Source organism: Podarcis liolepis, assembly GCF_965112155.1.
Source record: "Podarcis liolepis genome assembly, chromosome: 13".
In the NCBI taxonomy this organism is placed as follows: domain Eukaryota; kingdom Metazoa; phylum Chordata; class Lepidosauria; order Squamata; family Lacertidae; genus Podarcis; species Podarcis liolepis.
In genome coordinates, this window is record NC_139573.1 from 4,601,434 (window position 1) to 4,626,240 (window position 24,807).

The window sequence follows — 24,807 nt, forward strand, 5'->3', positions numbered from 1 at the left end:
ACTTGTAGTCTCGGAATGTGTGGAAATTTGTGAAAAGCTGAAATCGGCCCCTGTTCGAAACTTGACAATGGTTGCGCCGCTGATAATAGTTGTTTGTGGTGGCTGGCTTCGTTTTGTTTTATTACCTATTTTGTGTTTTCGTTTTGTACTTTTATCTCATGTACCGCCCTGCGATGAAGGGTGCCATACAAATTTAATAAGATAAATAAATGGCTGTTTAAAGGGCTGTCAAAATGCTTTGAGTCTGTGGCGCACACTTGGCCTGCGACAGACCCCCTCAAGTCTGCGTTTATTGCAAATAGGCTGGAATGTGAACGTGGCCGCCGATCGTCCTCCGGCCTTTGTGAATTGCCAACTTGCCACTCCTAGAGAGAGGCTTCCAGCTGCCCAGCTCTAAACACGTTTCTGTGTTCGGGGCCAGCCCTGCCATTAGACAGGTGGCTGCCTCAGGCGGCCACATTCTGGGAGGCGGTGGTGCCCCGTAGCTCTTCCTCCTGAGCTCCACGACCCTCTCCTTGGAGAAGAGAGCTGTGTATCACACCCCTGGTCCTTCACATTTATAGCTACCCTGCTGACACCCTTCGGGGCATGGCAATTGCAAGTACCGAAGCAGGATTTGCCACGTTATCTGGAATGGGAACATTTTGTTTGTGCCATCGTTTGTCCTTTGCCTCAGGCAGCAAAATGTGTTGGGCTGGCCTTGACTTTCTTTGCACAGCGTCCAGAGATGCCTTCGCACACAGACATCCCAGCCTTCTCTTTTAAGGGAGCTGGGCATGTTTAGCCTGGAGAAGAGGAGGTGAAGGGGTGATATGATAGCCATGTTCAAATATATAAAAGGATGTCACATAGAGGAGGGAGAAAGGTTGTTTTCTGCTGCTCCAGAGAAGCGGACACGGAGCAATGGATCCAAACGACAAGAAAGAAGATTCCACCTAAACATTAGGAAGAACTTCCTGACAGTAAGAGCTGTTTGACAGTGGAATTTGCTGCCAAGGAGTGTGGTGGAGTCTCCTCCTTTGGAGGTCTTTAAGCAGAGGCTTGACAACCATATGTCAGGAGTGCTCTGATGGTGTTTCCTGCTTGGCAGGGGGTTGGACTCGATGGCCCTTGTGGTCTTTTCCAACTCTATGATTCTATGATTCTATGATTCTATGATTCTGTGTTGCGTACACTTGTCGGGTCTGGTAACGGGCGCAGAATTAGCAATTATTTCACACCCAGAGACTCTTCCTCTCCGCTCACTCCCCCCCCTTTAAACGAGTTTCTAGACATTTTCGCTCGCAGCGATGGCCTTGAGGACTTGCAAATATATGCAACGGGGGGAATGTAGCCAACTTAACGTTCAGTTAAATGCTAAATTCAGCTTTCGGTTCGGAATCTAGATATCTTAGTGGAGTGTTTTACCCGCCTGCCTGTCTGCTGGGCATTTCGTGGTGGCATACGTTGCCATGCTCCGTGCCACGTTCTGATTCCCAAGGGAGAAACGTCGTGGGTGATTTCACTGCGATTCCTGCCATGGCAGGGGGGTTGGACTCTGCGACTGCGCGATTCTGTGATTTGCTGGTTTTAGTAGCAAGCGGACTTACTGGCCATCCATCCCTTATTTATTTCTCAAAGGAAAACTTTGACGCCCCAGAGAGTTAGCTACTTTTTATTTTTATTTTTATTAAGGAGAACCCTTCCATTATTCTGCGCTCAGCTACATTTTGGGAGCTGGTCTGAAGTTTTCAAGTGTTTTTGAGCTTTTCTGCTTTGCAAAGTGTCATTTCTGCCTCTGGGCAATGTTACCCCATTTTCCTTCTCTCCCGACTCCCCCGCCCACTTGCCAGGAGAACTAACTGCCTTATTTTTTCCCCCCTCCCAGCCTGACACTATCTGTACGTTTTGCAAAGTGTTATCATCGCATCTCGGCCCCTGAGATGTGCTTGCTGCTACTGCTGCTGCTGCTGCTCACAAGACCCGGCTTGTCTGCCTTCCCACCCCCAGTCTTGCCTCCGCAAAGGCCTTCATCATCGCTTTTAACCTCTTAAGGGCTTAAAAGCACACAGAAAGTGAGGAATAGTGCGGGCTGGGCTTGCCACCCAAGCAGCCTTCAGCCACCTCCATCTTAGCTTTGGTCCCCAGGGCTCGAAATTGCCAGAAATTTTTATTTTTATTTTTGCAAGGGGAAATCTTCGAAACCTGAATCTGGGCCCATTTTTGTTCAGCAGAGATTTCCCTCAAGCCGTCTTGATTGCTTCTCGCTGCTCCTTTTCCGCCGCCTGGCGCCTCTCCCAGCTGCTTGTCCGAAGGCTCCTTTGGCTTTCGTTTAATTGGGGACCAGGCCAAGACACCTCAGTGCTTTCTGGCTTTTATTTACCATATTTTGCGCCCCATAGGATGCTCCGGCCCATAGGACGCACCTAGTTTTTTTGGGGGGAAATAAAGAAAAAAAATTTTATTTCCCCTCCAGGTGCGGGGCTGGAAGAACCAGGTCAGGGAACAGCGGGAAGGCGCGCTCTGCCTCCCCGCTGTCCCCCGAGATTGTGGGGCTGGCGATGGGGAGAAGTGCGCTGATCCCGGGACTGCAGGCAGCTCTGCGCCGCCATCCCCAGCGGGGCGGGATTTCGCTCCCGGCTCCCGGTGGCCGTGCACAGCTGCGCTGATCCCGGGACTGCAGGCAGCTCTCCCGAGGGTTGCGCAGAGCTTCCTGAAGCCTGGAGAGCGAGAGGGGTCGGTGCGCACCGACCCCCCTCGCTCTCCAGGCTTCAGCGAAAGCCTGCATTCGCCCCATAGGACGCACACACATTTCCCCTTCATTTTTGGAGGGGAAAAAGTGCGTCCTATAGGGCGAAAAATACGGTATTTACTGCCTTGGTGTAGGCTGCCCTGCATCCCTTGTGCACTGGGCAGGGCTCACGGGAATTAAAAGAGAAAGTTGCTGCGTTGAAACACAAAATGGAACAGAATTGCAGAGTGAAATCTTCAACCCCACACAGCAAGAGATAAAAACCCACGGCAGGTGTTCAAACACTCTGATTTTGAGACCGCAGATTATTGGGAGGATGGAACAGTCTTTCACCCGCTTGCTACAAAGGCCAGGCGAGCCAATTCGGGGAGCCTATTCCATCATTCGGGAGCCACCACTAAAAAGGTCCTTCCTTAGTTGCTACCTGCGTTGCTTAACTGGACAGAGGCACGCAGAGCAAATACTTTGAAGGTTTGCACAGGATCGGCATTTATGTGAGAAGGCAGTAGTAATAATAATAATAACACAGTGGTACCTCGGTTTATGAACTTAATCCGTTCCAGAAGTCCGTTCTTAAACCAAAACCGTTCTTAAACCGAGGCGTCCTTTCCCTAATGAGGACTTCCACCGTTCGGCTTCCGTTCTTAGACCGAGGTAAAGTTCGCAAACCAGGACACTATCTCCGGTTTTGCAGAGTTTGTAAACCGAATCGTTCGTAAACAAGACTGTTCTTAAACCGAGATACCACTGTAATAATAATAATAATAATAATAATAATAATAATAATAATAATAATACCACCCCAGCCACCGTGGGCAGCTTCCAACACAATATAAAAATTCAGATGTCTTCTGAATGTTATACAGTGGTACCTCTGGATACAAACGGGATCCGTTCCGGAGCCCCGTTCGCATCCTGAAGTAAACGCAACCTGCATCTGCGCATGTGCACGGGTCACGATTCGTTGCTTCTGCACATTCGTGTGACATCATTTTGACCGTTTGCGCATGCATGAGCGGTGAAATGCGTTACTTCCGGGTTACCACAGAGCGCAACTCAAAAGCACGCAACCTGAAGCAACTTCAACCTGAGGTATGACTGTATAGCCATTTAGCTCCTTGACATCTGATGGGAGGGCGTGTTTCACAGGGCAGGAGCCACTACTGAGAAGGCCCTCTGCCTGGTTCCCTGTAACTTCACTGCCCAGAACCCCCTGCTCATTGGGCAGGGCTCACAAGAATTAAAAGAACAACCGTACCATATTCAAGGGAAGCCCCATGCACTGCAGTAGTCCAGATTTGGCAGTAATTGGAGCACGGGGAAAGGTATCCAGTCTGGCATATTGGCTGAAGCTTCTAGAAGGTTCTTCAAGGCTCAGAGACCGCCTGAGCCTCTGTCGCATGTGCTGGATCAATAATACTGGTGATACTGGTCCTTTAGGAAGGGTGGGAGACCTGTATATTCTCACATGTTGTTGGCTTCCATCTTCCACCAGCCCCAGCAGGCTGCTCCATTTGCCTTGGTGGACAGACCTCCCCACAACTGTACCTTTCTCTTTATTTCATTTTTAGAAAATAAATGCGAGGCTCAGTTTTAGTACCCCTCACCCGGTCCAGTGCCATGCCCAGGCTCTGAGTCAGGACACCCATAGCCTCATCTGGAGAAGAGCAGTTGCCAGCCAGTGTCGACAATACTGAGCCGTCAGATCGCCAGCGGTCAGACTTGGTGCCAGGCTGATTCCTGATGCCCCGGTGGACGTTGTGCCCGCAAGAATTCTGGCCAGCCTGCTGCCTTTGATGATAATAGTAATAATAAATTTTATTTATACCCCGCCCTCCCCAGCCAAGGCCGGGCTCAGGGCGGCTAACAAGCAATAATAAAAACAAGTTGAATGCATGCAACTTAAAAGCAAGATTAAAATACAACATTGAAACATTTGAGCAGGTGCCAGTCTCCTCGCCATCCCTACCTACACCTTGGGGCCGGATCCAGGCCACGCCCGCCTTCGTTAAATAATGCACCTCGCCCTGCCGGAGTTTTACAGATGTTAAATAATGCTTGCCAAAGAGTTTGCGCTTCCGAGATGGGGCAGAGCGTGTGGATCTGTGGGGAATATGCAAGGACAAGTCCTGTGCGGCTTCCAGACGCACCCTTGTTTTGGGTTGGGTGGTCCAGCGATTTTTCCTTTTCTTTTTTTCCCTTTTCCCAGAGCGCCGAAGGGGGAAGGCTGAGGAGGCCTTGGGAAGCTGCCTAGCTGGGTGTGTTTTGCATGTTTTGGAGAAGAAAGCGCAACCGGGGTGTAAGAGGGGAGGGTGGCAGCGATGGCGGAGGCGTGGGTTGAGGGGAGGGTGGAAAAACTTTGGGCTGCTGTGCGCAAGTGCAGGACGTACCAGCTAAGCCCATCTGCCTTTCCCATCCGAAGGCTCTGTGGAATAAGGGAACTGCACAGCAGAAATGTTGGGAATGTAGCCCGAGGAGTCGGGAGCGGAGGTGGGGAAGGCAAGTTCGGGCTAGGGAAATCCCAGGGATTTAGCGCAGGTGTGAACGTTGGTGCGTGTGTGTGAGAGAGACACAGAGGATATGAAAATATGCAAAAGAACAAAGCAAGAAAGGGGGTGATGCTATCTTCCAATCCGCCACCCCCCCTCTTTATTCACTGGCCTTCCCCGCCTGCGCAAGAAAAGTTGGCAACGAAACTGCTGAAGTGTCGTGTTTCCGACTTCATAACGAGTCCTCCAAGTGCAGATTATATACCGTGTATATTTTTCCCCCAGTCAGTGCTTCTGAATTTATTTGGAATTGTTTTTTAAATCTATGCAATTGGGGTTTTCTTTACAAAAAATGAATCTGTAGCTTTTGAAATCTGTGCAATTGTTTTTTATAGGTGCCATCGCTGTCGCTGTACAGTGGTACCTCGGGTTACATACGCTTCAGGTGACATACGCTTCAGGTTACAGACTCTGCTAACCCAGAAATAGTACCTCAGGTTAAGAACCCGGGTTAAGAACTTCAGGATGAGAACAGAAATCATGCTCCAGTGGCACAGCAGCAACAGGAGGCCCCATTAGCTAAAGTGGTGCTTCAGGTTAAGAACAGTTTCAGGTTAAGAACGGACCTCCGGAACGAATTAAGTACTTAACCCAAGGCACCACTGTATATATATATTTTATATACACGCACACACGAGTCTTTGTATTGTATTGTGAAATCGCTTTGAGACACTTCATAGGAAGCGATCCATAAATAATAATCGGAAGAGGAAGCGCAGTGTGCAGACTAGAGAATTAAGTCAGGCTGGGGGAGGCAGGAAGTTGACGCCAAGAATTTTAGGGTTCTCTGTGACAGCCATTGGGATTTGCCTGTGTCTCGAGGGTCCTGCCGGCTTCCAGGGGTTATTTATTGCTTCTTCCTTCATGCACCCTGCCTTTCCTCATTTTCTCCTTACAACAAACTTGTGAGGCTGAGAGAGAGGATTTGAACGCAAGACTCGTCGCTCATAGTCCTGGTGCATTCACTAACCACGACACGACAGGGAATAAGGCAGACGAGTTCTCAAGGAGAATGGCATTAATACTGGGTTTATGCTGGGGGAAAGGCCAAGATTCTTGTTACAATGATTTTAAGACAGCTTGCAGTTAACTTGGGGGTTCCTTTGGGGCCTTGGTTCCTGCCTTTCAGGTGCGAAGAGCTGCAAATATTCCCCTATGGACTGAAAACAGGGAGTCCTCCCTCTCCTCTTCTCTCTCCCCACATCCAGCCCAGACGCTTGTCAATTCTTGATCCTTCTCCTCCCATCCAGGGAAAACGGAGGGCCAAGGACCCGGGTCTTTCTCTCCCTTCCCACCCCCCCACCCCCGTTAATTATTGCCAGAAGATGCAAATCTCACCAAGGCCCAAAGTCACTGGCTTGGAAGAGACTTGAAAGCAGCTTGGAGAAAACTCCAGCTCCGAGGACCCAGGAGTCCTGGAAAAAATGCACACATACACACTCACTCCGTCGCCCTCCCTTCCCTCCTTTTTCAAACACTTATGTGCTCCTCTCCAGAGGCAGCTGTAGCAGAGCCTCGGGCAAGGAATCGTATATCCTCAGCTGCCCGCATTCAGGACTCTTACCAAATTTTAACTGTGTTTTAACTGCCTTTGCCCATCACTTCCAGCTTCTTGCTTTGTTCGCTCCCACCCCTGCCGGTGATTGTAAGCGCCTGGCAGCAGAGACCTGCCTTTTTTTTTACCTATTAGGCTCTGCAAACTCCATGCACATTGATGGCGCTGTATAAACACACCTGCGATGTCAGCAAATAGCTGCCTCCGCAAGCCTACCTGTCTGCATCCGAAGCCACTCTATTGGGCCCCGGGAACATGAATAATAATAATAATAATAAATTTTATTTATACCCCGCCCTCCCCAGCCAAGACCGGGCTCAGGGCAGCTAACATCCGATATAAAAACAAATTGATCGAAATACAACTTAAAAACAAGATTAAAATACAACACTAATGAACCAGTAAGTGTGCCTCTGAGCACGTGCAGTGTGCCCTGTGGCTCACAGCAACCAGCCCACACGCATCTCAGACAGCGTTCCGGGGAAAAGACCGCCGGTTCCTCCAGACTTCCTTTTGTGCTGTCTTTAAATCGCTGCATCTGACCACTTTTTTAAAAAAATATATTTTTGCCCCTGCGAAAACCCGCTCTTTAATGCTGAATCGGAACAAATAGCAATTCAGGTTTTCTGTGGGGCGAAAGATAAGTGTGGAGACTCGAATGAAGTGACTTGAAGGCAGACAGCAGTCTGGCTGCACGGTTCCCCGTTCGAAATAGCGAAAGCTCTTCTCCGCCTTTCCCCAGAAGCGGCTGCAATCTCAGGGTCGGCGCCTCACCAACTGGTCCACCCCAGAGACAGCTGCAACTTTTTGCGGGTGCCTCCCCAGCACCCCCCCACCCGCTTTGCGGCAGCTGTGTATCCCCTCTGAACAAGGGGGGCTCTGTGTGTGATGTGGGTCTTTTTCTGTATCGGGGCAGGGGAGGTCAGGAGGAGTTAATTATTTCATTAAGGGCAAGGTGGCTGAGGCAATCAGGTCTGGCCACCCCCCCCCCCAACCCCACAGCCGATAGGAATCAGAAAGCTTCTCCCTCCAACGAGCTGGAACAGGACATGGAGTGTAAGCCGCAGGGGTCACACAGGCAAGGAAGGGGAGCGGAGAGCAGTGGGGTCTCTAATATTTAACCAGGAGTACAGAGATTACATTCCTGCTTGACGAAGAAACAAGGGGGGGGGGCTGAAGAGGGGCATGCTGGGTGATGGGGCACCATACATTGAAAGCAGATCCCTCCCGAAAAATATATATATACTGGGAACTGTAGTTTGTTAATGGTGCTTTGCATTGTAGCTCTACTTGGGAGCAAACCACCAAGATTCTTTGGGGTGGTGTTGGGGAATGCGCTTTTAAATATATGGTGTGTACACAGCCCTGGGCTCTCTTGAATTGGGGGTTCCCAATTGGAGGAGCCCAGCAAGAAGGGGAGAGGTAGTTTCTGCAAAGAGTGGGGTGGGAGAAAGAGATTATTGCCTAATAGTTGGGAGCCAAGAATCCTGGGTTTTCTGGAAACTGGGTCATAATGAGTTTGACCAGGAAGAGGTGGGGGAAAGGGAGACTTTATAGCCTAGACTGCTGTGAGCCAGGACTCCTGGGTCCCCTCCAGTGGCTTAGGGGGAAGGGGAGGCCCAGTGGGTCAACGCAGACATGCAATTATATTCCAGGACTCCTGAGTTCCCAGCGATGGGTGGAGGATCTCCCCTCTCCTCTCTCTCTCTCTCTTTCGCTCCCGCCCTCCCTTTCTCCCCCTTTTTTCCATTTTCTCGTTAGCTCCTTTCCTGAGCTGTCACTTTCCATTTCATCTCCTCGCCCTCGCCCTCCCCAATTCCAGCTGAGCCCATGACCCCGTTACAGGAGGGGAGGAGGGGCAGCGGGGAAGGGGAGGGGGGTGCGAGGGGAGGGGTGGGCAATAAGAAGCAACAGGTCCTACTGCCCCCCAAAAATGGTTCCAGACCCATTTCCATGAATTGGGCGAGGCAGAGAGAGACCTGCTACCAGGCCCCAAGTTTGGACCACAAAAGAGTGACATCTGGTTGGAAAGAATGAGGAGCCCCCCCCCCAAAAAAAATTAATGCATGCACACTCATGGACACACACACACACACACACACACACACACACTTTGCCCCCTCTCGTGGCCCTAGAGAGGTACCCACCCGCTTCCTGCTAGGCGCCTCCATCACCAGTTGGCATGTGTTGCCACGGCAACAGTAGCCATTGTACCCTTCCTATCAGGAACACCCCTGGGGGAAAGGATTGGGGCTTGGTTTTTGCATGGGGGGGTGGAATCTAGGATGAGGGGCACATGGCCGCCGTTCTTGGGCTCCCTGAGTGACCCTAGAGAGGTGCCCACCCGCTTCCTGCTAGGCCCCTCCATCACCAGTTGGCATGCGTTGCCACGGCAACGGTAGCCATTGTACCCTTCCTACCAGGAACACCCCTGGGGGAAAGGATTGGGGCTTGTTTTTTTATATGGGGGGGCGGGCATCTAGGATGGCTGCCGTTCTTGGGCTCCCTGAGTGGAGCATCTTGTACTGGGGAGCCCCAATTCCTGAGCTTGTTTTTCAAGGGATGGGGGGGCACCTCTGGAAAAGAGTTGGGCGACGGGGCCTCCCATAGGCCGCTGTTGTTGTTTTGGAGATGTGGGGCAGGTAAGGATCCCTCTTGGATCCTGGGGGGGGGGGGCAAATTAGGCCTGTGCTTGGGGAAGGCCTCGCAGCCAGGACTCCGGGGTTCTGCGTTGGGGAGGGTGAAGGGGACAACACTTTTTGTGCCAGGACGCCTGGGTTCCTTCAGAAGCGATTGCAGATGAGCCTGCAGGGAGCTGGTTTCCTTGGGGTGTGGGAGAGCCCGGGTGCCTGGGTCCCACTCAGGGTGAGGGTGGAGCGGGTGTGTGTGTGTGCTGCGTTTGTTTTTGTGTCCTTGTTTCTTTAACGTTTTGGAACAGAAAGTACTCGGGCGCCAGGAATGAGAGCCAGGTTTCCCCCTAATGAAGTCATCTGTACAACCCCCCTTTCACTTCTATAAAAGGAAAACAAGGTGTGTACTGATTATAGCCCCAGAGCTAGGACTCCTGGGTTCTCTCCTCTCCAGCTTAGAAGCATAGGCCTCTGGCCGGTGCCAAGTCAAATCCTTGAGCCATCTAACCCCATAATGTCTACACTGGCTGGCAGAATCATAGAATCCTAGAGTTGGAAGAGACCACAAGGGCCATCGAGTCCAACCCCCTGCCAAGCAGGAAACACCATCAGAGCACTCCTGACATATGGTTGTCAAGCCTCTGCTTAAAGACCTCCAAAGTAGGAGACTCCACCACACTCCTTGGCAGCAAATTCCACTGTCCAACAGCTCTTACTGTCAGGAAGTTCTTCCTAATGTTTAGGTGGAATCTTCTTTCTTGTAGTTTGGATCCATTGCTCCGTGTCCGCTTCTCTGGAGCAGCAGAAAACAACCTTTCTCCCTCCTCTATGTGACATCCTTTTATAGATTTGAACATGGCTATCATATCACCCCTTAACCTCCTCTTCTCCAGGCTAAACATGCCCAGCTCCCTTAGCCGTTCCTCATAAGGCATCGTTTCCAGGCCTTTGACCATTCTGGTTGCCCTCCTCTGGACATGTTCCAGTTTGTCAGTGTCCTTCTTGAACTGTGGTGCCCAGAACTGGACACAGTACTCCAGGTGAGGTCTGACCAGAGCAGAATACAGTGGCACTATTACTTCCCTTGATCTAGATGCTATACTCCTATTGATGCAGCCCAGAATTGCATTGGCTTTTTTAGCTGCCGCGTCACACTGTTGGCTCATGTCAAGTTTGTGGTCAACCAAGACTCCTAGATTCTTTTCACATGTACTGCTCTCAAGCCAGGTGTCCCCCATCTTGTATTTGTGCCTCTCATTTTTTTTGCCCAAGTGCAATACTTTACATTTCTCCCTGTTAAAATTCATCTTGTTTGTTTTTGCCCAGTTCTCTAATCTGTCAAGGTCGTTTTGAAGTGTGATCCTGTCCTCTGGGGTGTTAGCCACCCCTCCCAGTTTGGTGTCATCTGCAAATTTGATCAGGATGCCCTTGAGTCCATCATCCAAGTCGTTGATAAAGATGTTGAACAAGACCAGGCCCAAGACAGAACCCTGTGGCACCCCACTAGTCACTCTTCTCCAGGATGAAGAGGAACCATTGATGAGCACCCTTTGGGTTCGGTCAGCCAGCCAGTTACAAATCCACTGAGTGGTAGCATAGTCAAGACCGCAGAGGCTCGCCGGGATTTCAGGCAGGGCTTCCGGCCATACCCGGAGCTGCTGGGATTTGAACCCAGGACCTTTTGCATGCAGAGAGCAGCTGCTCTGCTCTTGCCCTCCAGGAACAAGGCGGCTGGGGTAAGAGACTGGTATGCAGGGCTGCTGGATCAACTGTTTCCAAAGTTTGCCTTTATCCCCTTGCCTGCCGGAGCTGTGCAATGGACTTGTGCGTTTTGAGCATCCGTTTGGTCAAAGGTCCGTGTGTGTGGTTATACTGGCAGGTCCGGGTGTGTCCGTTAACACGTGTAAGTGACTTTGCGATATCCCTGTTTTGCAGCGCGGAAAAGTTGTCATTTTTCCCGTCAAGGCCCTATTTCATCATGTGTTTCCCGGCGACTTTCTGCACAGCGAAATAAAATGACTTTTATTTTTAGTGCTCTGTCGGCGCTAGATCGAGGCAAGCCATCCCCAAGCGAGAAAAATAAATGAGCTTTGAAAGAACTACTTTTTAAAAAAGAAAAGCTTTCTCCAACCTAGGTTGCTCTGGATGTTTTGACTACAACTCCCATCAGCGGGTCCAAAGAGCAGCCCGGGTTGGAGAAGGCTGACTTTAAAGTACAGTGGTACCTCGGGTTACATACGCTTCAGGTTACAGACTCCGCTAACCCAGAAATAGTGCTTCAGGTTAAGAACTTTGCTTCAGGATGAGAACAGAAATCGTGCAGCGGCAGCAGGAGGCCCCATTAGCTAAAGTGGTGCTTCAGGTTATGAACAGTTTTAGGTTAAGAACGGATCTCTGGAACGAATTAAGTACTTAACCTGAGGTACCACTGTATGGGAGAAGGAAAAGTGGTGGGCATTGTTGATACAGAAAGGGCAGCCGTGCCTGTGTTTCCTGTCGATTCGTTCCAAAAATGTTTGAGGAGTGCTAAGCTTTTGAGGAAGGGGCGCGGGTGGCGCTGTGGGTTAAACCACAGAGCCTAGGACTTGCCAATCAGAAGGTTGGCGGTTCGAATCCCCGCGACGGGGTGAGCTCCCGTTGCTCGGTCCCTGCTCCTGCCAACCTAGCAGTTTGAAAGCACGTCAAAGTGCAAGTAGATCAATAGGTACCGCTCCGGCGGGAAGGTAAACGGTGTTTCCGTGCGCTGCTCTGGTTCGCCAGAAGTGGCTTAGTCCTGCTGGCCACATGACCTGGAAGCTGTACTCCGGCTCCCTCGGCCAATAAAGCAAGATGAGCGCCGCAACCCCAGAGTCGGCCACGACTGGACCTAATGGTCAGGGGTCCCTTTACCTTTAATGCTGGATACAAACACCCTTTTGCATTGTGTCGCTCAAAATTGAAGCAACGCGGCGGCATTGGCGCTGGCCAGTAGGTGCCAGCCCCATACGATTCACGAACTGCATTCTTCATTATTTGGGGAAATCACATTTTTCTAGGAGGGAGAATATGATTTTTTCCCCCCAGGGGAATGCTTGGAAACTTGGGAAATCGTCTTGGTCCATCTAGCTCAGTATTTTCCACAGGATTTTCTCTAGTTGCACTGCTCTGTCCAGCATGTGGAATCGAAGATGGGGGATTAGTGGAACTGACTGGGCTCTGTAGACGTATGTTTGATTTGGGATGTTGGGGGAATGGAGTCAGGGGGCTTTAAATAATGCCATCTCTGAAGCAAGCCTGAGAAGGCCTGTACTGTATCTGTTGCCCACCAGCTGCATGGCAACACAGCCCCGAGGCCTTGTGTGACGCGGCCCTTCTCAGAAGCGCTCCATTTGGCCTCTGAATTACCGTATTTTCCGCTCTATAGGACGCACCAGACCACAAGACGCACCAATTTTTGGAGGAGGAAAACAAGGAAAAAAAATATTCTGAATCTCAGAAGCCAGAACAGCAAGAGGGATCGCTGCGCAGTGAAAGAAAGCATCAATCCCTCTTGCTGTTCTGGCTTCTGGGATAGCTGCGCAGCCTGCATTCGCTCCATAAGACGCACACACATTTCCCCTTACTTTTTAGGAGGGGAAAAGTGAGTCTTATAGAGCAAAAAATACGGTATACCCCGCTGCAAGCCAACTTTGGCTCTTGCCTTATTGCTGGTTTGCAGCAATTATCCTGCCCCTCTTCAAACACTGCTGCCCAGTTAATATTCACATTTTTTTGCAGATTTTGCTGAAGCTCTGGCTCGGACTGAGCTGCCCCTGTCCCAGCACCCCTGGGCCAAGACATTTGCAGGGCTAAATGACTTAAGGCTGGAGGGTAGATCCTAGGAATCGCTACGGCTGCCACTCCCCTCCTTTTTTGAGCAAGGGGTAGGACCCAGGAGTCTTTCATCTGCTTCTCTGCTAACCACACCACCACCCCTGGCCAGGCCTCAGTCCTGCCTCTTCTCCTCCTGGGCTATTATCTCATTTGGCAGCTGATCTGTCCCAGGGGGCTGGGGACAGGCGGCTCTGGGGTCAAATGTCAACAGGTTTGAATACAGGGTTGGAATTCTTTGTCGGTTCTCTGATGGTTCCCTGCCTGGGTTTGGGGGGCGGCGCATGATGCTCCCAGGGCATGTGGGACCAACTGATGGAGCAGGGAGAGTGGGGGGGTGTCCTGCTGTTTTCGGGAAGGATGGCGCGGAGGATAGACCAAGAAATGCAAATTAAAGACAGATGCAAAGAACTTCACCCCGGAGGTGGAAAAACACAGAACTTCTGGGCTTTATATTTTGCGGTCTTTGAGGCAACTTCAATCAGTTGCTTTTTAAATAGGATTTTGCGTGATTATTATTAATATTATTATTATTTAAAGGGATGTGCTAAACGCCTCCAAATGTCAGGACATTTATAAGTAGGGCTGCCAACCCAGTTGAAGAAACCTTCGTTTTTCAATCGCGGGAGTTTTTGTCAGTTAATCAGTTGATTAAATTTGCATAATTTGCATATGGGCAAAAACAGCCGTTCTGAAGCAAGGAAACACGGTCTCTTGTCTGTGTTTTACGATTCCTGCATTTTGTATTTTAATGTTCTGTTGAAAGCCGCCCAGAGTGGCTGGGGAAACCCAGCCAGATGGGCGGGGTATAAATAATAAATTATTATTATTGTCGTAGCAGACATTATCTTAGAGACTTCTGGTCAGATACCTGAAATGTCTGGTGTAGTTGCTCGCTATGCTCAGTTTTTGTCTGATTTTGGCGGGTGAGCCAAAATGACTTGTCAAATATGGGCGTTATTTTCAGTTGATTGCAAAATACAAACAATTTTGGCAGGCGGGGGCAATCTAGGAAGACGTGGCAAAAGGTTACAACACCCCACACTACAACAAAAAACAACAACAAGCTCTCCTGATGACTTTTAGTCAAAATGCTATGCCCCTACCTGCTTAATTTTATTTTTTTCACCACTAGCAACCCTAAGCAGCCCAGCTCCTTCCACTTTCACTGGGGACGAATGGTTCCTGCATATTACGGGGACGTTCTTCCCCAGCAAACTTTTAAAAGGCTTCTGAAATTGATTAGCCGAACCAATCAGTGGATTAAAATTTGCAGCCCTGATTTCTAAACCTAGAAGGAGATTTGCAAGTGGGCGAGGGTGACAGGTCCTCGTGGTATATTCACTGGTCTCGCCTGTGCCTCTGGTGAATGGAGTCAGTATAAGGCTTTTGTTTTCTTGAGAAATGGCACCTGTTTGTCCTGGCGTAAGAGTGAAGCAAAAAGTATTGTGTGTGTGTGTAAACCTGCCTTCCGAAACCTGGGACCAGCCGTGAGTTGTAGGAGAAAGCACCTGGAAGGTGCTGACGTCTGCAAATGTTGCATAGGTTAAAGGTAAAGGGACCCCTGACCATTAGGTCCAGTTGTGACCGACTCTGGGGTTGCAGCGCTCATCTCGCTTTACTGGCCGGCGTACAGCTTCCAGGTCATGTGGCCAGCATGACCAAGCCGCTTCTGGCAAACCAGAGCAGCGCACGGAAACACTGTTTACCTTCCTGCCACAGTGGTACCTATTTATCTACTTGCACTTTGACGTGCTTTCAAACTGCTAGGTTGGCAGGATCAGGAACCGAGCAACGGGAGCTCACCCCGTCGCGGGTATTTGAACCGCCGACCTTCTGATTGGCAAGTCCTAGGCTCTGTGGTTTAACCCACAGCGCCACCCATGTCCCTCTCAAATGTTGCATACACCAATGTAAACAATGCTTCTCTCAAGCCCCATTTTAGCATCGCAAAAGCCCTGTGAGGTAGGATAGGCCAAGAGACAGGGGTCATCCAGCAAGCTCCATATGGCGTGATGGGGGACTAAAGCCCTGGTCTTTCCCAGTTGCTAGTCCAAGACTCTTAACCACCTCACCCCACTGGTTGCCATGAGAGGCTGTTTGCAGCTGGGCGTGTGATGGGGAAACTGACATGTTTCCAATGATATTGGAAGGTGTCCACCAAATTTCCGGTTACAGAGAGCCTTAAGCCTTCCTGGCTTAATTTAATACCAGTAGTTATCTTCCAACGTCTGGGCTCAGTCCGTTGAGCATTAAAAGGCTGGTGTCTCTGAGCATCTGCAGAAAGCCTTTGCGCAGAGAAACGTCGCTTCCACAAACCAGCCCCAACACAACTGTGTTTTCGATCTTGCTTCTCACTGCTAGCAACACCTGTTGCTTTGCTTTCGTAATTACGCCAAGAACTCAGGCCAATATAAGTTTCAATATTGAGAGTGGTCCCTACTCACAAATCAGTAGTCAGTTGTAACAAAAACTAACCCATTCAAAAGTATGTATTCTGACAAGGATTACAAACTCAGAGATTACAAACTCAGACTCATAAGGATATGTATAACACAATAATTCGTTATAGAGTTAAGAGATAAGAGTTTATGAGTAGAGATAAGTTCATATTAGTCCTTAGTTAGATTTGCCGTGAAGGTCTTAGTTTCAATCATTGAGCAGAAGTCAATGATTTGAGTTTGTAATCTTTGTCAGAATACATACTTTTGAATGGATTAGTTTTTGTTACAATTGACTACAGTGGTACCTCGGGTTAAGTACTTAATTCGTTCCGGAGGTCCGTTCTTAACCTGAAACTGTTCTTATCCTGAAGCACCACTTTAGCTAATGGGGCCTCCTGCTGCCACTGTAGCACGATTTCTGTTCTTATCCTGAAGCAAAGTTCTTAACCTGAAGCACTATTTCTGGGTTAGCGGAGTCTGTAACCTGAAGCGTATGTAACCCAAGGTACCACTGTATTGATTTGTGAGTAGGGACCAGTCCCACTACTGGAACTTATATTGGCCTGAGTTCTTGGTGTGCTTTTTTCTTGGTATATTCAATAACAAGAACTCCAACTTATTTAACGTTGGTTTCGTAATTAAGCACCGCGGGGTCCCCTTCTCCCTCTGGCACCCTGGTTTTTTTGTGTGTTTTTTTTGTTGTTACGAGAGAGGCTGGTTGAAAGAATGCAGGGTCCTATGTATGGGACAAGTAGCAAAACTTGCTGGAAATGTAAGGAAAAGGACGGCGATTTCTACCATATGTGGTGGTCATGTAACAAAATAAAAGAGTTTTGGGAATCGATCTATAATGAGTTAAAAAAGATGTTTAAATATACTTTTCCAAAAAAGCCGGAAGAATTTTTGCTAGGCTTGGTGGGAGAAGATATTAAGAAGACAGACCAAAGATTATATTTGTATGCAACAACAGCAGCTAGAGTTTTGATAGCCCAAAAGTGGAAGTCACAGCAGATTCCGACTGTAAGGGAATGGCAGATAAAGTTGGTTGAATACGCTGAAATGGCAAAATTGACACACAGAATTCGCAATCAGGAGGAGACGAAGTACCAAAAAGAATGGAGTAAATTCATGGTTTATATAAGTGAGAACTGTAGAAATATGAAAACGTTGGCAGGATTGAATTAATTCTTACGTCATGGTGTTATTTTTAATCAGTGAAACTGTGAATTATAGACTGGAATAAGAAAACTTGCGGAAGGGAAGGACGGAAGTCAACGGCTCTATGGAGCATAAAGTAGGATATCTGTAACAAGACTTGATGTTTTTGTTGGTTGGTGGTGGTGTTCTTAAATTTCAATAAAAAGTACCGTATTTTTCGCTCTATAAGACGCACCAGACCACAAGACGCACCTAGTTTTTGGAGGAGGAAAACAAGGGGGGGGGGGAATTCTGGCTTCTGGGATAGCTGCGCAGCCTGCATTCGCTTCATAAGACGCACACACATTTCCCCTTACTTTTTAGGAGGGGAAAAGTGAGTCTTGTAGAGCAAAAAATACGGTACTTGAAAAAGAAAGAAAGAAAGAAAGAAAGAAAGAAAGAAAGAAAGAAAGAAAGAAAGCAGGGTCCTGGCTCCCAAGTCTGCTCCGTTGAGCTGATTTTATCCGTTGCTCCCCTTCAGGTTCCAGAACGAGGAGGGCTACGTTTTGTACCCTCAGATTGGCGACCGCCTGGACCTCATCTGCCCCCGCTCTGTGCCGCTGGGCCCTTTTTCCACAGAGGACTATGAATATTACAAGCTCTACCTGGTTCAGACGGAGCAGGCCGAGCGCTGCGAGATCCTCCGCACCCCCAACCTGCTGCTCACCTGCGACCGGCCCGAGCAAGACATGCGCTTCACAATCAAGTTCCAGGAGTACAGCCCCAACCTCTGGGGCCACGAGTTCAAGACCAACCAGGACTATTACATCATCAGTAAGTTTTAACACCCTGGGGAAGGGGGGGGGACTTCCTTTTCTTTCTGCACGTCCCCTCCGCATACCAAATCCCTCGCTTGCACAGAATTGCAAGGCCTTGAGATGTCTGTAGGTGCCGCCGCCAGTCTGGCAGGCGGTAGATGCGGCTGAAGGAACAGGAAATCGTGGTTAAAACCCATGCACCACACAGGATATTGAGAAAGAGAGAGAGAGAGTGTAAGAGATCCTTAAAAATAATGTTCAGATCAGAGGTAGCTGAGAGGGATTGTGGCTGCATACACATTGTGCCTTTAAAGCAAGGTTTCCCAAACTTGGGTCCATAGCTGTTCTTGGACTACAACTCCCATCATCCCTAGCTAGTAGGACCAGTGGTTAGGGATGATGGGAAATGTAGTGCAAAAACAGCTGGAGGCCCAATTTTGGGAAACCCTGCTTTAAAGCATATCCGGAGCATATTATTTACCGAAAGGAATTCTGGGCACTGTAGTTTGAGGGTTGCTAGGGATTGGAACTCTTGAGGGGTAAACTATAGTCCCCAGAATCCTTTGAGGGTAAGAATGTGTTTCCAGTGTTCTTTAAGGGTATACCTGTGGGAGCAGGGCTTGTGTGCTTCTATCTAATGCGTAGTATATAGGTAAAGGGACCTCTGACCGTTGGGTCCAGTCACGGACGACTCTGGGGTTGCGGCGCTCATCTCGCTTTACTGGCCGAGGGAGCCAGCGTCCAGCTTCCAGGTCATGTGACCAGCATGCCTAAGCCGCTTCTGGCGAACCAGAGCAGCGCACGGAAACGCCGTTTACCTTCCCACCGGAGTGGTACCAAATTATCTACTTGCACTTCATGCTTTCGAACTGCTAGGTTGGCAGGAGCAGGGACTGAGCAATGGGAGCTCACCCCATCGTGGGCATTCGAACCGCCGACCTTCTGATTGGCAAGCCCTAGTCTCTGTGGTTTAACCCACAGCGCCACCCGCGCCACCCGCGTAGTATATGGAATGCACCTATTTATCATTGCAACTTTCCAACAGACTAAAGAGGAAGGCAGTCAGCAAAAATTAAAAACAATCAGAATGAAACAATAAAACCAAATTAAAGCACAACATGGGTGCCTGTTTAAAAACAACACTAAACAGATTGATGTTGTTGCATCTTATGGCATCTTTGTATTTGCACTGCTGCTGGTGGAAAGATGGGATACAAATCAACCAGAGATAGATCTCAGTTATATGGGGAGAGAAGAGATGGTGGCCATCCTTCAGATATTCTTGTCCCTGGCCACGTAGGGCTGTTTTTAGGGCACAACCAGTCCTTTGAATTGCACCCAGAAGTCAATGGCGTTGGTGGCTAGGACTGAATGAGCAGCCCTTTATTTCTTCCCAAAGGCCCTCAATTCCTTTGCATGTATGCCCTAAGAACAGGCGGGGGAGAAACTGGTTTGGATTGCATTCGAAAGCGGATTTACTTAATTCACACTGCCCGGGCCAGTAAGCAAACCCAGACATCCTTAAAAACTGTGCAGGTCTCTGGATGTTGCAACGCTGTTCTCCAGCCACCCAAAAATGTGCTCCAAAGTCTTAGAAGAAGAAAAAGGTGTACCAAAATGGACACATTAGGGGGAATGTACGTGAAAACGCAGATTTTTGTGTGAACCATTCGCAAAGAAAAATGTACAAACGGGGGAAGAAATGGGATGAATTGAATACAAGGTTGGAAAACCAGGGGAACCCAGCGCTGAGACATTCTTCCATCCCGACTGGATCGATGTTTTTGCACGAGGTCCAAGTGGCACGTCCACAAAACACAGTTGGGGGTGCTTTAAGTTCCCGCTTCCCGTGGGCCCCCAGGCATACCTGGGGCAGGAGAAGTGGGAGGCAGGAAAAGCGGGAACGTGCGGTTCTTGGAAGGCGGAAGGCGCCTATTCCCTGGCACAGCGGTGGAGAGCAGAACATTAAATGCGCCCATTGCTGCCAAGGAGCGCCCACACCTACTCCATGAATAATCAGTCACCTTTTCCTTAACGACTTGCGACTTGCAACATCCGTAGTTGCTGCTGCTGTCGGTGACGTAGCACCATCCATGTACACGGTGAATTACAAAGAAGGAGAGCTCGGATCTCTGCCCCCGAGGGGCAAACATCCTAGGAAACGGACAGAAGGGGAACAAAGGGAGAGAGGTGGGCAGGGGGAAGAGCAGGGTGAGGGCAGAGAAGGATGTGTGCGTTTGTTTCGGATACTGGGGTTCATTGCGGCTGGCTGGGACCGACGGGAGTTGTAGTTCGAAACACCTGGAGGGCGCCGCTTGGGCACGGACGAAAGCTGATTCTGTTGGTGGCTTTGCGCCTCTTCCAAGAAAGCAGGGAAACGTGGCAACCGCAATAGTTTCACCGCCATATTTTTTTATTTCCATGGGCAGCCCCACCTGCAATGCGTGACCGTTGCCCGGGGTTTATCCTCTTGTCAGAAACCAATGATACCGTGTGACGGAGGCTGGGAGTCCAGCATTTAAGGGGTCTGGAGGGCGACTCGGCCTTTGGAGGGAATTTGAGGCCGACTAGGCCGTCCTAAGGCCTGTTCTAGCCCATCTCAGTCCTGGGGCAAAGGAAGAGGGATATATTTTGGGGCGCGGCTAGTGAGCGTCCCCCTGATCTTTTAAGGAAGAGGAGAGGGACCGAGTCCTCTAACCCCCCCCTTTCCTCTCCCCTGTCCCTGTCTCATCAGCTCCGGCTGCCTGGGGTGGCCCTTCAGCCATCGCCATGGCAACTGTCTCCTGGCAAACCTGTATGAGCCAGCCACTTGGCTGTACCACAGCAGCCACTTTGGGGTAACCAGCCAATCTCCACCCCCCCAGCCCAGACACACACACCAATTTGTCTGCTTTTTCCATGGTGTGTGTGTGGGGGGGGGGTCTAACTCAACTCCCCCCTTCCTCTTGCGAGCATAAAGCGCCCTCCCCACTCCCGTGTCGACCATTTCTGAGATGCGACTGTTTCTGAAGGGTGTGTGTGTGTGTGTGTGTGTGCACCAGGGACCCTGTTTAACGCAAAGTCCCGTTTCCTGCCCCAGGGCGTGCAAGCGATATCTGTGGGGTTGTTGTTTAGGGCCACGCGGGCCCAGATATATGGGGTTTGCATGGCTGCCAAGGATGGTGGATAGCAGTTTCCCGTTCCCTCTCCTCTCAAAGACGCACACACACAATTTATATAGATACAGAGATATATATATCTATCTTCCTCTTTCTGCCTTTTCTTCCCTTCTCTCTGCTTTGCAGCCTGGGTTGCGCCCCTGGGCAAGCAGACGAATGTTGAAAGAAACCCACTTGACCACCCTGTGTCTCCCCCTCCTCCTCCGCCCAACCAGGGGGGGCAAGCAAGGGAATCCAGATCTCTGCAGTTGCCGTGGCTTTCACCTTATTTTTTATATTTATATATATATATATATATATATATTTACAAATCAAGGTCATTGCTCTACCCACCAGGCAAGATAGCCACCAGCTTTTCCACCACTTTCCCCCACCCCAGACACTGACACTTCCCGTCCCCCCTCCCTCAAAGCCAGGTGATGGGAGCATCAAGGCGGACATAGTGGGTTTTTTCCCCGGTGGTGGTGGCAAGGCGTCGTTGACCCAGTTTTTCCTCCCCCTTCAAATGAATTTATGCCCAGCCAAGCATGAGGTAGAGCGCGAGACAGCTGAGTGGAAGGAGAGAAGGGAAGAAGGAAATGGGCTGGCTGGGGGCAGGGAAGGTGGTGGCACCATCTAGGACAGGAAGTGATGGAAGAGGAAACGGCAAGCCACTCATTTAAAGCCCCCCCCCCCAAAGTGGCTGCATCTCAGCACGTTTTGCCTGCCTTAATTGGCGCCACAAAGCCCAGCCACTGTAGAATCACAGAACGACAGAGCTGGAAGAGACCCCGAGGGTCATCCAGACCAACCCCCCCAAATGCAGGAACCACAACATTTTTCCCCATCACTTTCCCTAGAAAGCTTGGGCAGAAATAATCAAACGGTGATGGCCGCGTTTCCAGTGCCATGAGGAAATGGGGTGCATCGCTCTCGCGGGTGCCGTGGGGGGGGGGCTGCCACAAATCTCTTCCCTCTGAGGACTAACAAGTCCGAGGGCACAGCTTCAGGTTGGTGCCAGCCCCCAGCCCCTCCACCCTGGGCAGCCCTTGTAAATCATTCCATTCGCTCAGATATTATATCCCTGGCGAGTATCGGGGAAAGCAATTTAATATTTTTAAATGCATATCCAAGCTGGCCACACACACACACCCTCTCAATATACCTAAGGTCAGATGATGGGCACCCGCCAGGCCGAAAGGTGCAGCGGTCACCGAGGGCCAAACCCCGGCTTGTCTTTTTATTTCTTTCTTTTTTGAAACTTTTAATTTTGCAGCTGTAAAAAGTCCATAGGATGTGTTGTCCTTTTAAAGAAATCACAGGATGCCCTCAATTGCCAGGAACCCGTGGACTAGCTTGTGTCTCCCTCCGGAGAGGAGCTTGGGCAAGCAAGCAGGCCCCGGCCGTTTGGCGGGGAGGTGGGCACCGAGAGGGGGGTGGGCACGGCCGTCTCTCATGCCTGCCCTGCGTCTGCAGCCTCGCGAAGGGTGGCCCCCCACCGGCCAGGCGTGTTCTTTGTGAGGGCTCAGCCGAGCGAGTCTAAACTGAACCGACGGGCCCAGCTTCCCAGAGCCCCCGGCAGCTGCCAGCGAGAGAGAGTCCCGCGCCGCGCGCTGCACGCGAACCCCCCCCCAAATCTCTCTCTTTCTTCTTTTTAAAAAATCCATTAGGGTCCCCCGTTTCCCTCGCAGAAGCGGAACGAGAGAACCCAAAGGCTTCGGGGTGCCGCGTGGCATCGCCAGCTTGGAACCTTCCGGAAAAGCACCCAATGGACGAAGGGGCCAGAGTCCCCGCTTCAGCAGATCTCAGTAGGGTGGGCAAAGTCCCACCCTGTGAACATGTGAGAGTGCCCAGTCCAGGAGTAACGGATCTGCGTGCGGCGAACTTGAGCCTGTGGCCTTATACCAGTTGCTGGAAACCGCAGGACTGGGGAAGAGAGCATAATGTGGCGTAATAGAGCATCAGACTAGGGCCTGAGAGAGCAGGGTTCGAATCCCCACTCGGCCATGGAAGCCGCCCAGAGTGGCTGGGGAAACCCAGGCAGATGGGCGGGGTATAAATAATAAATTATTATTATTATTATTATTATTATTATTATGAGTGACCTTGGCAGTGCCGGATTTACGTACAGTGGTACCTCGGGTTACATACGCTTCAAGTTACAGACTCCACTAACCCAGAAACAGAGCTTCAGGTTAAGAACTTTGCTTCAGGATGAGAACAGAAATCGGGCTCTGGCGGCGCGGCGGCAGCAGGAGGCCCCATTAGCTAAAGTGGTGCTTCAGGTTAAGAACAGTTTCAGGTTAAGAACGGACCTCTGGATCGAATTAAGTACCGTACTTTTTTCTCTATAAGACTCACTTTTTCCCTCCTAAAAAGTAAGGGGAAATGTGTGTGCGTCTTATGGAGCGAATGCAGGCTGGTGCGTTTTATAGAGCGAAAAATACGGTACTTAGCCCGAGGTACCACTGTATAAGCTAAACAAGCTGTAGCTTGGGGCCTCACTCTCTTGGGGCCCCCCAAAAAATTTAAAGGAAAAAACCCCTGGCTATACAGGTGAAACTCAAAAAATTCAAATATCGTGGAAACGCTCCTTTATTTCATTAATTCAACTTCAAAGGTGAAACTAATATATGAGATAGACTCATGACATGCAAAGCGAGATATGTCAAGCCTTGATTTGTTCTACAGGTGAAACTCAAAAAATTGAATATCGTGGAAAAGTTCCTTTATTTCAGGAATTCAACTTCAAAGGTGAAACTAATATATGAGATTGACTCGTGACATGCAAAGCAAGATATGTCAAGCCTTGATTTGTTATCATTGCGATGATCATGGCGTTGCAGCTTATGAAAACCCCAAATTAACAATCTCAGAAAATAGGAATATTCAAGGCAATCAGCAAAACAAGGACTGCAAATCGAGCAAGATTGGACCTCCGAGAAGTAGAAGCATATCTCGCTTTGCATGTCATGAGTCGATCTCATATATTAGTTTCACCTTTGAAGTTGAATTCCTGAAATAAAGGAACTTTTCCACGATATTCTAATTTTTCAAGTTTCACCTGTACATTTCCAAAATATAAGATACAAAACAAATAAAATAAAACCTACAGACGGCAACAGTGTTTTGTGTTGTGTAGGCTCCTATGATGTAAGTCATGGGCCTCGCCTGCTCCCTAGAATATCACTGGTTTGCTCCTTTCTATATATAGGGTGCCTACATTCTGCATGGACTGGTTGCAGGGCAACATGGGCAAATGGCTTGAGATACCTATTAGGTCCATAAATGACCATATATTCAACACACAAAAAACAGCGACAATTTGTTGTTGACAAAGGACAGCTGGACATATAAAGGGCCCCATTACCTTGCTTAGGGCCTCATCAAACCTAAATCCGACCCTGGACCTTGTAGTCAGTCACTTAACCAACCTCACAGGTTGTTGTGAGGATGAAATGGGGAGCAAGAGAACCAAGTGCACCACTTTGTTTTTTTTTAATAAAATTTTTATTGGTTTTTCACAATTTATATAAACACAAACAATACACAAAACAAACAAACACATAAACCAACATGTATAATTTCAAATCCTTTTTTTTCTTAAACCTTACTTCACCGACTTCCCCATACCACCCCTTTCTGCATCCCATTTTCCAAATTTGTTTCAGCAAATCCTCCCCCTTAAATTTATCTAATTTTCCCTTGTTCTTTTCTTTTACTTAATCTTTTGCAGCTGTAATCCCCTTTTTTTCTATAACCTCAACATTTTAGCACTCATTAATTTTACAATATTTCTCAAGATAAGTTTTAAATTTCTTCCAATCTTCTTCCACCGACTCTTCTCCCTGGTCTCGGATTCTGCCAGTCATTTCAGCCAGTCCCATATAGTCCATCACCTTCATCTGCCATTCTTCCAGAGTGGGTAGATCCTGTGTCTTCCAATACTTTGTGATG

At 49.3% G+C, this 24,807-nt stretch overlaps 1 protein-coding gene across 2 annotated transcripts in view; it reads left to right on the top strand.

Annotated features, from left to right (window-relative positions):
• EFNB3 (ephrin B3) overlaps positions 1–24,807 on the top strand; it is a 77,471-nt gene that overhangs the window by 36,099 nt on the left and 16,565 nt on the right. For both annotated transcript variants that reach the window (XM_083472798.1, XM_083472799.1), the window contains exon 2: positions 17,437–17,729. In XM_083472798.1, the coding sequence (XP_083328924.1) occupies positions 17,437–17,729 (293 nt within the window). The remainder of the gene's footprint in view (positions 1–17,436; positions 17,730–24,807) is intronic.